General features: G+C 35.8%; 1 protein-coding gene across 12 annotated transcripts in view; it reads left to right on the top strand.

The window, feature by feature from the left end:
- The window catches only part of map7b (microtubule-associated protein 7b), a 66544-nt gene that overhangs the window by 16275 nt on the left and 35180 nt on the right, over positions 1-15089 (top strand). Inside the window, exon 1 of one of the 12 annotated variants that reach the window (XM_041252479.1) lies at positions 637-878. The exons of the other annotated variants lie outside the window; for them this stretch is intronic. Coding sequence (XP_041108413.1) covers positions 860-878 — 19 coding nt within the window. The 5' untranslated portion in view covers positions 637-859. Of the gene's footprint in view, positions 1-636; positions 879-15089 lie in introns of those variants that run through there. 12 annotated transcript variants of the gene reach the window in all.

Here is a 15089-nt window from a genome sequence, read left to right as displayed (position 1 = left end):
GAGTACAGGTGAGTACGGGCAGAATTTCACCACTGATAACCATAGATCTACTTGCAACAAGTGTGCATATTTGGTTAAATTAAATAGTATGTTTAGAATATTCTTTGGACTGTAATTTTGTTTTAACAGAAAGTTGTAGACAGGGCTTACTTGTTACTTCCACAGTGACTCCCTGAGGGAACTTCAAAAAAAAAAAAACTTGGCACCTTTGTTTGGCATGTGGATAAAATGAGGGCAGTATTTAACAATTTGCATTAAAAGAAATATGAGTGTGTAAAACACACGTTTCTTTTTTTATGCAGTATAAATGGTTAAATATATAGCAGAATGGACAGAAAAAACAAAAGCCAAAAGCTATTGTGTCCCTTTACTCTGAGTTATAGCATAGATGACAGACTGAAGCCCCTCCATTGTTGTTCTTTGTGATGGAAATGGAGCAGTGTCGCAGACAGCTGTTGGCACTACCGACCAGTTACTCTTGGCTTAGCTGCTGATAAGCAGCTCAGACCACTGACAGTATGGCATGCCAAAGTACCACTGGAATCGCTGCGTAGAATTTTCCTCTTATCTTGCAGGCAGACTGTGTCGTGACTGTGTCACAATTTTTCTTTAGGTATTTGTTTAACAAAAAAAACAAACAAAAAAAACTGGAAACAGAAGAAAAATACCATTGCTTGTTTAGTTTTTTTTTTTTTTTTTTGTCCTTTATTGACTTTGTCATATGTTGCTCTTACCTCATGGAGTTGCTGTGTTGAGCATTCAACCTAGTTTAACCTTTGGAATGTAGGCTGTATCTGGTAACGGGAAACTACTGGATCAAGTGGAAGTAGGAATACTGTCAGAGAAACTTTTGGACCAAATGATGATTGAGGAAACAAGTAAGATATCTCCTCTACTATACTATGTTATGTGGTGTCGGTTTCCAATCTTTACTTAGACAAATTAGTTCTTGTGTACGCTACTTAAAAAAACTGTTGCTACCAGCTAAAGTTAGCAGCCTGTTGTTCCTTTGTCATCATAATTCTGAGTTTTTATTCTGTAGCTAATTATGTTATGTCTGTTTTTTTCATTATAATATTTTCATTTGAAATGTATGTTTTTTTTGTCAGTATTGTCAGTTTTTTAAAACAGAAAAAGCTATTCCTGCTCCTGATTAATATGTATTAAGACTTATTGTAGTACTTAAAATGCCAGAGATTAACAGTCAACTGTTTAGCAGACTGGAGAGTCATGTGCTCAAATTTAAGGGGCCTTGATGACAAAGGTGAATGGAGACCAAAGAACTGAACTTTGATTACTGAGTAATGGTAAATGGTTAAGGCGTATTATGTTCATAGGGACAAACACACATTCAGATATTTATTCTTGCTAGCCATCTGTTATTGTTTTCAGAAGTTTTGAGTAACAGTACAAAGCCAAAAACATTATAAAAAACAACTGGATTTACACCTGCAGTATTATAAATCTTGCATTTCAGTGGGCACATGGTGACATAGATGTATTGGAGTGGTTTATCTAACTTGAGAGATACTCGATTAGGCGATTCTTTATCACAAGTCAATGAAAGTATCAAACAGTTATTCCTCCAGGTAACTTTGTATAAACTTGCATATTATTGCTATAATACTATGAAGTTAATTCCAACTGTTTGGTTCCATCATCCATGATGATGATGATAATAATGAAAGTAATAAAAACTTGGATGGACCAGCTTTTTAATTCAGACATCAAACTTTTTTTGAATGGTCCTCTAGACTACTTTTGTGAGACGACAAACTGATGTTTCTTTCTCTTAACTTTGGGTCATATTTTGACCCCGTCGAAGAATTAGAACTGCATAACAAAAAAGCGCTGTAGACCACATTACCATAACTCTGCATTAATTCAAGACGTGAGTGACTTACATTCCGACTTCTGTGTGCCGCCTTGTTAATCGTGGTGACAGCTACAAGTTATCTACTCCATTGTAGACTGACTGTCATACTTAATTCCTTTCATAGGGCCAGTGCCAGACACCCAATTATTTAATCTCATGTTAGCAATAATATTCTGTATTTATGGAAGCAAAGCAGACAGAATAAGTAAAAATACTAATGCAGAGTGTTCACTTCTACAAATTGCAAATTCAAATGCATTTAATAGGGAGCAAAACTTGGAATACCGTAGGTGCTCCTGCTGAAATTATAAAGTTCACACAGTGTCGGTGAAAGAACAGAGAGGATGTTCTCTCAGATCCGTCTTAACCTACTTTATCAGAAATAGCTACATGCCTGTTTTGGCCTGGTTTAAGGTGAGCACAAGTCATATTCTAAATTGTAGTGTATCATGCTGGTATTTGTAACATTTGTAATGACAAAAACCCCAAAACTAAAAAACAACGAACCACACACGAAAAACCAACGTAACAATCCCCCCCCCCCCCCCCCCACCCCCCCCCCCCCCCCCCCCCCCCCCCCCCCCCCCCCCCCCCCCCCCGTACCTCACTATGTACACAACAGAGTGATAACAGTTGTTTATTGATTCTCTTGATTTTTACTGTTTGTTCTCTCGCTCTCTCTCGCTCTCTTGCTCTCTCTCTCTCTCTCTCTCGCTCTCTCTCTCTCTCTATCTCTGTGTAGTGTGTACTTATTATATATATGTGTATCTATGGTGTAATATATATAGCGACTGTATATGTGTGTGTATATATCTATTATATATATAATATATATATATATAAATATATCTAATTATGATGTATATATATAGATATATATATATATATATATATATATATGTACACACACACACACACATGCTACAGTGTACAACAAACTCCTCAGGCTTTTTGTAAATAGCAATCAGTTAACCAGCACCATCCCCCACCCTCTCAGCTCCCTTAATCCCGGGGGGGGGGGGGTGGGGAATACTCCAGTAGAACAGTATTGGCAACATGCTGGTGAAACAGAAGCAATATTATTATTAGCAATTGTCCTGCTGCTCTGGAGTTTACTACACCACTCGGACCCCCTTGTCTTTGTCCAGCATATCCAGCAAAGCATGTCAGAACACACACACAATGCAATTGTTCCAGGATGCAGAAACAGTAACTAGGGCCTGCTGATAAATGTTGAGTTTGCAGCACGTTGTTATTGCTACTCAGTGTCTAAAATGATGTTGTATTTGATGTTTCAGGCCTAATTTAAATGCAGAATCTATAGCTAGTTGTTTCAAGACCTACTACTCAGTTGTTAATTGTCTGCTATTTTTCAATTTCAATGTTTGCATTGGAAGTTTTTGAAAAGGACTAAGAAGATATTCTTCTGTAACTACATAAAAAATTATTGTACACAAAATGAATCAATGTATTGGTCCAATCAACTTTACACACATTGCTTAATATAGATGTTTTCCTGCATTTGTTTATTTAATGATGCCACCATGTACCGTAAAACTCAGCAAACACGCTTACCAGTAATTAGCATGACCGTAATGCATGAACAGAGGACACTATGTTGGTGTATATAGACTTTTCATAAGTGTAGACATGCCATCTGATTTACTCATGATGAAGTCTCTTTATAACGATTACCAGTGAGACCAGATAAAGAACTGTACAGCTTGTAATAGCCCAACAGGTTGCAAATGCAGTGTAGGCATTGCATTCTGTGCTGAAATTATGACCCAGTTTGGTTTGCTTAAGTGCTTCAATCAATTTATTTAAAACCCAGATCATTCCTTTCATTATTGTAAAATCTAGGTTTAGTATTTAAAATAGTTACTATACTAAAAAGCCCACATCCCTTTTTATTCTAGTGTTTAAAGGTCAATCTCTGGTTCCTTATTCTGCTAATAATTATATTATTACCACATTTTAATGGTTATTTTTTTTTCATTCATTGTGAAAAATTAAAGGTGTGTGCAATTTAATTACTGTCTTACAACTAATTGCCATGGAGGGTTTTCAGTATTTTGAATGGATTTTTTTTTTTTCTTGTCTTCGGTTGGTTCACATAATAAATATCTGTAAGAAAACAGTGGGGTACGAAGTTTTACGTCTCACCACCCCCTGTGCGTACTCAGAATGGCCTTCATGCCATTTAAAAGGCACTACTCTTGTGCATGCTGTGAATATACTGCCTTACATTCTGGCTAACTGTGGACAGCTCATCCCAGTGAGAGCAAGCAAATGGGATGATATATAGTCATATGACATTGCTCCTCAGTGAAACATTAGCATGGAAACCAGTAGCTTTGCCAGACTGCAAGTGTCAAAGGAAAATGACCCAACATGATGCTTGAAGGGGGGAATGTTTGAATACGGAGGAGAAATTGTGTGACATTATTAATAGTAATGGGTTTGCTGCCAAGACATTTAGTTTTCAGCATCTGTGAACTGTTCATTTGTGTCTGCAGATTGTCAGGGATGTCAGATTATTTGAGGTTATCACTGTAAGTAGGAAAGTGGCAAGTGCTTAATATTTACAGTGCTTGACAAACTAAGGGTCACGTTATCTGATGAGTACACTGAATGTGACCAACATTTATTTAACTGGGTTATAAAGGAAGCCTTTTAAGATAGAATCAGGAGATCTGTTAAATTAAATGGATATTGTTTATTAGTCCTCAGTCATTAATAAATGGTCTGGAAATAGTTTCTCGATTTGCTTTCGGTAACGTGTACAGAAAATGTCCTTGCAATAAGTACAACACTTGAATTAAGATTTTTAACCAAATTAATTTTCATGGGGAATTTGGCAGTGACAGTCGCTTTGAAAAATATTATGGTCGTTTCACAGTTACTTTAATAAAGAAAATAATTTGTACTGCCCTGTTGTTTTCTAACGCATATTTTGTCCCGATTTTTTTGAAAATTACAAATCTGCCTATTGTAATGGAAAATGTTGTACATACTGTAGCAGACCTCTTGAGTTGCACATCACCGTGTATAATGAGATATACTGCCTGGGTATAGCATGTACCAGTGTTGATTTGCTTTGACTTTACTGTCATTATTCGTATTACTGTTTTTTTATTTGTCACACTGAGATAGATTGTTGCCATGGAAATGGAAAACCGTGGCACTGAGGCCCGCAGCTACATATTATGGACAGCTTGACAGCTTGATTTACAAAGACTGCTGACCAATACACAGTCAGTAGTCATTAGACATTCATACTCTACAAACTTAAACAAAACGTGCAGAGAATGTAAATTGCACTTTTTTTTCTTTTCTTAAGTCTCAGAGTCCCTCAAAGTAAATGTTTGTCCAGTGTAGATATTTTAAAAATAAAAGCTGCACCTTCGTGCATTCAAGTGCACACTTTGTAAAGAGTGAAATTTATAAGAGACTGCATTAAGGAATACTGTATTTTCTCACCTGATTTATTTATTTTTTTAATATGTACATTTATGTTGGGTTGGGTGACATTCACACTCTAGGAGTTAACATCAAACCTGGAATATGTACCAAAAATATTAATGCTGTGTTATAATTCTGAAGTGATATTACATGTTTTTCCTACAGTTATTTCTAAATGTCATGCCAGTTCCAAAGGGCAAACAAGGATGCCAGTGATGGAAGCAAAAAAGGGCAGTGCTATATATAAGATGATGTGCTTGTTAAGGGAGTCCTGCAAGAGAAACATACACTGCATAGGTTTTGTACTCGCTACATGGTAGAGTGCACAGAACAGTATTTGTCAATATTATATTCTTTCATCTATTTACATGCAGAACAGTTCAAGTGTGATTGTATGCCTGCACCGTTAAGTTTGTTTCAGTTCACTCCACACCAGGTCAGTACACATGCTTACACTTTCTCATCCTGGATCCATGCAAACACTTTTGAGTTCCAGACATCCTGGCACAGTGAAACTTGTGTTGGTATACAGATCTAAGAGGAGTACATTGACAAACACCTGTAACTAAAGTTATCTGTGCACTTCACTCTCCCAAGTAGTGTTTACGATACATATCCCAGACCATGTTTCGCTTTGACGACATGCCATTCATTCTAAACTTGACTCCCAACCCTCCAGCCCCCTTTTTGTTAGCTAAAGGTTATTTGCATGGCAAATGACTTATTTAAGACTAGTTCTGGGGTCTGTTAAGTATCGAAAAACTGCTTCTCATTAACTGTATTGGTCAAGCAGGAGGTTATAAACCCACTTATTAACATTATTACAGTATGCACCTAGAATTCTAAATTAAGCTAGTGGTATTAAGGTCTTTCATTCCATTATAACAAAAGTGTTTACATAACAGCCTTCTTTATCCCTTTTAATTTCAGGATGATAATGTAGTTTAAATGTAAAAACTCAATTCAAAGTACTTAAGAACATCACTTTACTGACACTGCCATAAATAACTTATTTTGGGCTATTACAGTTGTCCTTTGTTTTTAATATGGTTTTCAGGATTAATAGGTTGTTTTTAATATAAATAATAATAATATTCAGGATCAACACGCCTTTGTGTGTTTCAAATACTCCTGAGGTTGTCGATTGACATGTAATGCACAGTCGCGTGTCACATTCTGCTTATGAGGCTTGTTTGCAAATAATTAAAACCTAACAACACCTCCCTCATAATTCATAGGCTAATACATCACATTTGATGTTTAAGTCAATCTGGTCTCCCGAGCTGCAGATGATGCTGACTCATTAACTGGGAGGGAGTTAGGATTATTTAATGTGAGTGTTTGTGTACAGTAAACCATGTCCAATACAAAGCAAAGGCATGTGTAGTAAATTAGAGCTGGTTCCTAAGTGAATGCATTTAAAATGATGAAACCTGGAGAGACCTTGTTTAGCTTTTAGGAAACAATTGGGGCCAAGACCTCTGATGTTAGGCTAAATGGTCCATATAAAGCAGTCCATATAAAGAGCTATTGTTCTGTAGAACCTGATTGTTTAGTTGATCTGCTGAGATCTCAGAAAACTGTTGGCAATGATTTGTTGAAATAAGTCAAATAGAATGCTGCTATATATATATATATATATTATATTTTTTTTTTTTTTTTTTTTAAAAACCAGCTCAACCAGGATAAATAGTGTTCTGTACAAATAATCACTGCATATCACATATACCTCTTAGGAGACAGACAGGAGTGCTTGTAAATAGCGCATAAACAATGATAGGGATTTGCAGGAGTTGTATGACAACCCAGTGTAATTAATGTTCCTTCACTCAATATGTCCATGACTACCTGTGTTTTATATTGCATGGAGAATAGTAATTGGCTTCATGTTTACGGTAGTGTCCTTTTTAAACAGTATGAGATAATGTAAGCTATGGGAGATTAACAATAAAAAGCAAGTAAAAATGGACCTGCTGGCAATACCAGGAAATGTAATGAGGAGAGCACATCAAATATTTATGAAAGGATGGGCTTCTGCAGAGCATAAGGGTTTGAAGGCCTATGGTGGAGATGTTTAACTGCTTTAACCTCGGTGTTGGGACAGGGAGTTGTTATTTTTGTAGTTTTAAATCTTTCTAACCTAAATACACTTCTGTAATAACTTATTTCAAATATGTAAGCATATGTTTTTGCCTTTCAAATCTCAATGAGACCAGCTATCTTCATACTTTACAGTTATTATTTTTGAAATTTTTCACACTTTATCTCACCAATTGTGAACTGTTACCTACTGTACATAGGACCACATTGTCATTCGTCATATCAATACATACTTTTGGTTTACAGCTTCCAGTTGGTTAAGCTGTGGTTTAAAACATACAATAATCTACAGAAAACACACTGGTCAACGTGAAAAAAAAAAAAAAAAAAAAAAAAAAGCAGTCCATGGTGTTACATCACAGCTTTATCCAGAAACACTGCTAATGCTGTGTGCTTAACCATTGCCAAACACAAGCTCGTGTATACAGGCACTGCCATGAATAAGCCCCTCCCTCTGGAGAAAAAAAAGCAAAATCTACTGGCTGAAAGCATATCCTGTGTAATTTTTGAAGTTGTATTTGAATGAGTTGTATGTTACTAATATGTCTTGAACCATTGAAAATGTGGATATCATGTACTAACTAACCCACCCTCATTTTAGCCTTTTATATCCCTTCGTATTTTTTCATGTCATGTAATACACACTTGTCGGTATCATAGGGATGCACAACCCCACCATCTACTGCCATACCATATTTGTATGACTAATATGTAAACAGTAGTTGGTACCCCAGATAGTTTCATGGACCTTTGATCTTGGCCCAGTGGCAGGAGCTGTTCCAATGAATGTTTACCACACGAACAACAGTACCCTTTCCATTCACCAAACAGTGAGCTTTGAGATTAATGGTTATGCCTTTAGGGCTAACGTAATGTATGTAGCCTACTGTGCACATTACAGCAGTTTGAGGTGCAATACAAACAATGCCTGTTTTAATACAATACTTCACTGACTGGTATAATCTGATTTGCATGATTAATTGGAATGTATTTTGCATAAACCTGCCAGTAAGAATGATATTGTCTTATAAGGCCTAATATAAAAAAGGAAGGAGGAAGTTTGAATTGGTTGAATTAAACTCTGCTTTTAATGGTGCAGGACAGCATTTCCAAATAGAAGATGTCCCTCAAGTCTGGACAAACAAGAAACAGGTTCACATAGAAATTTTCATTATTTATTAAAAAACTGGTTGAAGCAGCATACAGTGAAGAAGGTCAGTGTCTTACAGTTCAACCCCTGGCAGAAAAAACAATGTCCTTGAAAAATATAAAGGCACCAGTCTCTGTACTTAAGTATGTCTGCCAGTTCTGCTGTTTATACTAGATACTGTATTTAAGAACCACTGTTTTAAGATTAGATTTGTGGTACTATATATTGGACTTACAGGGCTTGGGAGGGTAGCCCCTATGGAAACATGTGGCTGGGATTGGCCATATTCTTTGGGTGCTGTTTTCCAGCTATTTCCAGGAGCAGAGAAATAGGAGTTGGAAGAAGCAGACAAGTGAGTTGTATGCAGCCTGCAAAGAAAGTGAAGTGAAGTATGCTGTTTGAAAGCAGGGTCACCATGCAGGTATTTGTTAGGATGAGTTTATCCAAAAAGTTATTGCCTCACGCTGTTTGTTCAAACTCTTCAATCAGGATGTGTTTGTTGCGTAAATCCACTAAAAAGTCTAGTGATGCAAAAGTACGGGTCCGCACACAAAAAAATACAACGTTACATTGTTCTAGTTAATTCATATTTATTAGTTAAAAACAGAGAACAAAAATAGGATGTGTTTTGACTCACAGATAGCCATCCTCAGTGTTTAAAAGAAAGCAAACAATCGCCACTCTTAATATAGCTGTCTACATGGTTGTGTCCAATTAACAATCAAATCATTTCAGGGAAAAACATAATTGATCACAACAATGATTTAAAACGTCAGCGTATTGTATCTTTCACGTTAATTAACCCAAAAAGGAAGTTAAGTCAAATTCTTCATTCATACCATTAGGTGTCAATGTTTTTAGGGTTTGTATCCAGAAAGATTCCCGTTGTAATACCCACACATCTTAAGGAATGTATATTATGTTTAAAGTCATCAAAATGTTTAGCAAGCAGAGATTTTTGATCCTTGCGTTGTATTGAGCTTTTGTGCTCGTGAAGACGAACTTTCAGTTGGCGAGGCGTTTTACCAACATACTCATTATCACATGGACATAATAATAAGTAAACAACGTGTGCTATTACAAGTGATGCAATTTTTAATTGAAAATCTTTTTCCAGAAGTTGGATGTGCAAGTGTTATTGTTTTCAATATATTACTGCATGAACCACATTGTTGACATGAAAAACGGCCAGGGGGAATGGGAAAGAATGTCTCTGGAGATCATCTGCTCGTACCAAAGAGTCTCTCAAGTTGCGCCCTCTTTTATAAGGAAATGGGGGCATTTCGAAAAGAAGCTGTCAATTATCTGATTCCAAATCTTTGTATCATCTCATTGGCATTCCTTTCAAAATCCTCTTCTGTGTCACAAATTCTCCGCACCCGGTATAATTGACTTAATGGCAACACCCTTTTGAGTGGAACAGGGTGACAGCTGTTAGCAAGCAGTAATGTATTTCTATCTGTAGGTTTCTTGAATAAGGTAGTATGTATTTTACCATCCTCTTTAAATAAAGTTACATCCAAAAAATTAACAGTTGTCTTACTTTGTTACAATAATTTTTAAACTCTCAATACAACTATTAAGAAACTCCACACAATAATCCAAATTTGTTTCTGTGCCATGCCAAATGAGGAAAATGTTATCTATTTAAAAGGGTTGTTATTCCATACATAGTCATTTTCAAACTTTCCATTAACAAATTTGTATAATTAGGTGCCATAGTTGACCCCATAGCTGTACCTTGAATTTGTAGATAGTAATTCTGTTTAAATTGAAAATAATTTTTACATAGTATCAATATGGCAAGTTGTGTCATATAATCACTTGGTGGATTATCCCTCCCTCATCTTTTAGATTAAAAAAACTCATTTGGAGTATTCGCTTAATTCAAATATATAAGCTTGAGACGTCCAATGTAACAAACCAATCTTCTGTATCTAAAGAAGGTTTAGCTGTCAATGTATTTAAAGCATGAGAAGTGTCCTTTATGTGAGAGAAGTTGTTCAACAAATAGTTTTATGTTGTAACCTACAAACCTCGAGATGTTCTCAGTAAGTGATCCAATACCCGCTACAATCGGTCGCCCCGGAGGATTTTCAAGAGATTTGTCAATTTTTGATAAAGTTTAGATAACAGGCAGAGTAGGATGATCATTTCATCAGTCTCCCTCTTGAAACAGAGCATTGGATCACCATCTAATTTCTTATAAAAGATTGTATCTGATAATTGTCTCAGTGTCTCTTATATATACCTCAATATCTTGTATTGCAATAGCCACTTATTTCTATAATGCACATTATTTCGAACTATAGGGGGTTCTTACTGAATACGTACACCTATCGGAATTATTTGATTACGATAGTATTCACTTTAAGTCACTCCATGCCAATCAAGTCGAGTTTATCTTTCTTTAGGTTCAGGATAGTAGAGGTGAGTGCTTCTTATGATTCTGTCATTGTTGAAGGATCAAAATTACCTGAAACTAAACTTGTACTTGTTTCTGCCATGCTAAAGGTGAAAGTTGCTGCTTTTGTCTCTTAATTTACTGATTTCCCCAAAAGATTACATTTTTTTGTAAAAAATATTGTCAAACATCCAAAAAGGGGAAAAAGGGGGGAAAGTTTATACCTGATTTCAACCTGAATGTATGCATAATACTTTCATTTTAGTTTTGGATCTGTAGTTATATTGATTTTAAATAGGTTGTTGCTTACCTGCCACAGAGAGAATGCAACTGCATCCAATGTTTTTTTTTTTTTTTTTTTCATGGAAAAGTCTTGTTTAAATGAATGTAAGATGAGGTTGTCTTTTAGAGTTATCTTGTTTTTAGGGATGGGAAATTACTGCTGTCTGTTTCTGATCATCTTGCCAGGACAATTATAAAAGAGGCCTCGGTCTTAATGGGCTTTTTCCTGGTTAAAGAATGAATAAATACATTTAAAAAAAAAAAAAAAAAACTTCTAAGAATTTGATTTAATCATTTGTGTTCTGCTATATGCTGTGGGACAGATTTACAGACTCTTCGCTCCAGTGGATGAATATATTCTGCAATTAATAGATTGCAGGAACCTATTGGACTTCTTCCAAAGTAATTAAATTGCACCTTAAGAGAGTGCTGAGATTTTTCACTATCCTCTTTAATATCTCTGTTTTGTCTTGCAGGCTACAGTATGATATTTACAATCCTTCAAGTACATTAAAATGCAGTCCTTCATAAACCGTGCCACTTGACCTATTTAGCCTAGGTATACTGTACAGTGTCTAAAACTGCATAGTTAGGGTGTCTAGCTTGCCCCTCAATGGATGTGTTTCAGAGAAGTACATTTTTATTTAATTGAGTATGTACTTGCATTTCGATTTTGGATTCATACATCAGAACCTGGAACCTGCCTGACTGTTTGTGTGCATTTTGAACAAGGGTTTTGTACATACATTCTGATTGTCTAGCCTTGTGATATAGAGTGTGTGACAGACTTGGCTATGAAGTTCTGTATCTCAGCTATATTAGTTTGTAGGCTACTCTCTCTCGGGACACATTGTAATTGAGATGTACAGAATGGGCCCGATCTTCGATCTTCGCGCAATCCCCTCGTTAAATTTGTGCCTCGTAAATAGTGCTTTGGCATAAAATGAGAGACATTCCAAAATGGCACAAAGCAGTTGTGAGACATTGGAATATAGCAGTTTTTTGAGCAATTTGCAAATCTGTTTGTGCCTCGCAAAACCATCTGCACATTTACTACCAATATAGCAACTGCACACAACAGCCAAGTGAGAATGCAGAATGATGGACAGTCACCACTGGTAATGCGACAAGCTGCTATCATTGGTGTTGTCACAGTATGTACCGCTATGAAAGCAGACGAGACCACACAATATATCGTGCACACATACATACCGACCATTCAAATACACAGTTGGCTCCATAGCTAGGCACTAAGTTTTCAAATTAATGTACTGATAACACCACTGTTTTATTGAATACGGACAATATTGTATCATGAGGAAATACTATATAGGTTTCTTTAAAGGCCAGCTGATCCGACATAGCTGTGTTTGTTTTTGAAGTAAAATAAAAAATAAAAAAAAGGCTTTGGATACTGTCTTTTTTTTCCTGAATGATTTTTTGTTTTATATATATATATTATATATATATATATATATATATATATATATATATATATATATATATATATATATAAGTCATGCCATGACCAAGTCTAACCGTGGTAGCACACTCTCTGATTTGTAAATGTAACAAGGTCATTCACCAGCAAAGTAAACATGAGCCAAACATTTTTATATACACAATACACAGACATGGTTATGTTATTCATTCTACTCACCCATTTGAACATCATGATTAAGCCCAGTTTGCAAGGTTTTGAGTGTCGCCGGAATGGATTTTTTCGTTATGCCATTTTTTTTGTAAGAATAATAATTAATTATAAATACGCTCATAAAATGTTATGTAGCCTACTGTGATTTCTCAATAAATGAACAGTCTCTGTACAGTTAGCAACATCGACATTCAGTAGACTGGACAGCTGCATTAAAACGGCCAGAAATTACAGTTAACAGAACTGTCCCACCTCAGCTAACTTATGAGTGGACTGCTGCAGAGAAAATACAGGTCTTTTGATTGGTTGATCGTATAACCGGTCTAACTTTAGGAAACCGTTAACTGCAGCTGTCCACCCCTCACCCGTAATGCACAGCAACCTATGGAATAGCTAAATAAAGCAATGGGCCACAAGATGGGTTTATGATGTATGTATACAATTAATTTACAGATGTGTGGCAACACACAGCAAAGATAACAGGCAGGACCCCTCTCCCCTCTTCATCCTCTCAGTCTTCATTTCTATACTTTGATGGTACACGTTGGATGCCGATATGCCTGTGGAGCAGTGAAGAACACTTTGTACTATTGTACCCAACTTTGACACTATTTTAGCCAGCATTGCGCAGTTATTGGAACTAGCACATTGCAATTATAGCGCAGATATTGGTATATTCAGACGAATTAGGGCTTTTGTTCAATTCAAATTTGATTGCGCTATGTGCATATTGAATGTTCACCTAGAATACATCTGCATCACATGTTTCTAATTACCGATGCATTAACATATACTAATAGGACCGTATTAAAGGAACAGAAGGAAGGTAGTGTACTGGACAGAGGTGAGTGCATGTTTCCACATTCGTCTCTTGGGCATGGGAATATGCTATTAACCTCACTATGCTATGAATATGTTATATGTTATGGAAACAAAAAAATGAGGCTTATTGCTTGTATGTTTTTGCTGCAAATTGACTATGGTGATGCAGTATATAGGTTTGCATCACCATCAGCTTTAGGTAAACTGGACTCGCTATGTCATGCAGCATTGAGGTACATTACAAATACAAGATTTAATACTCATTGAATATTATAAGATTTGGTAGGATGGACTTCTTTGGCTTTACGTCGGTTGAAGCACTGGTATATTCTGGTATATAAGGCTGTTCAATGTCAATTATATGAATATACTTATTTAAATAAATACCTTATAGCTAACCATAGTAACCATAGCCTCAGATATCATTCTTTTTTGCATTTTAAAATCCCAAATGTGCATTCTGAGGCTGGTAAAGGAGCCTTTGCTTATTATGCCCCATGGTCCTGGAATGAGTTCCAGTCCAAACTAAAGCTTCAGACCCAGATATCTTTATTGCAATTTAAGAGTAAACTGCATGATTTTGTGACTGAGAGTTGTAATTGTTTTAAAGAGTTGACTACTTTTGTGTATTTTGATTATTGTTTTAAATGTGATTTGCCTGTGTCTTAATTGTATTTTATTGTGTACTTCTTGTTCTTGTCCGATTGACTTGCTGCTACCTGCATGGCTAGGTCTTACTTGTAAAAGAGGTTTTAATCTCAGTGTGACTACAAGGATAATAATTATATCTATCTATCTATCTATCTATCTATCTATCTATCTATCTATCTATCTATCTATCTATATATATATATATATATATATATATATATATATATATATATATATATATATATATATAATCTACTAAAAAACTTTGATCTAAAAAAACTTTTAAAAATAAATAAATAAATAAAGGAAGATACTGCATAGTCAGCAACCAGTTGGGGGTCATACAAGTACTAATATATTTGTGCACAGTTTTTGCAAAGGCTTTGTTGGGCACACAAGCCATCGTCTTATAGATTATACAACGACGACTTGTGTGTCTAGAAAAAAACAACTGGTTTTCTGAATAAGGTGTCTAGAAGGGCTAATATTCCAATAGTATCCTAATACTAAGTGGGTATTCGGTATCACGTTTTCTGGAATTCTGGTATCCAAAATACAGACGGATTCATTTGGAATACCCTGTTTACATGGCATGGAATAACTATTCAAATTTCCCACTATTCCGAATACAACTGGAACAGGTGCCCGGATAGCAATATGGGTGCAGTCAATTGCACCTACCACG

Source organism: Polyodon spathula, chromosome 6, assembly GCF_017654505.1.
Source record: "Polyodon spathula isolate WHYD16114869_AA chromosome 6, ASM1765450v1, whole genome shotgun sequence".
Classification (NCBI taxonomy): Eukaryota; Metazoa; Chordata; class Actinopteri; order Acipenseriformes; family Polyodontidae; genus Polyodon; species Polyodon spathula.
Note: the sequence above shows the minus strand (reverse complement) of the source record. Positions and strands in the feature narration are given on the sequence as shown.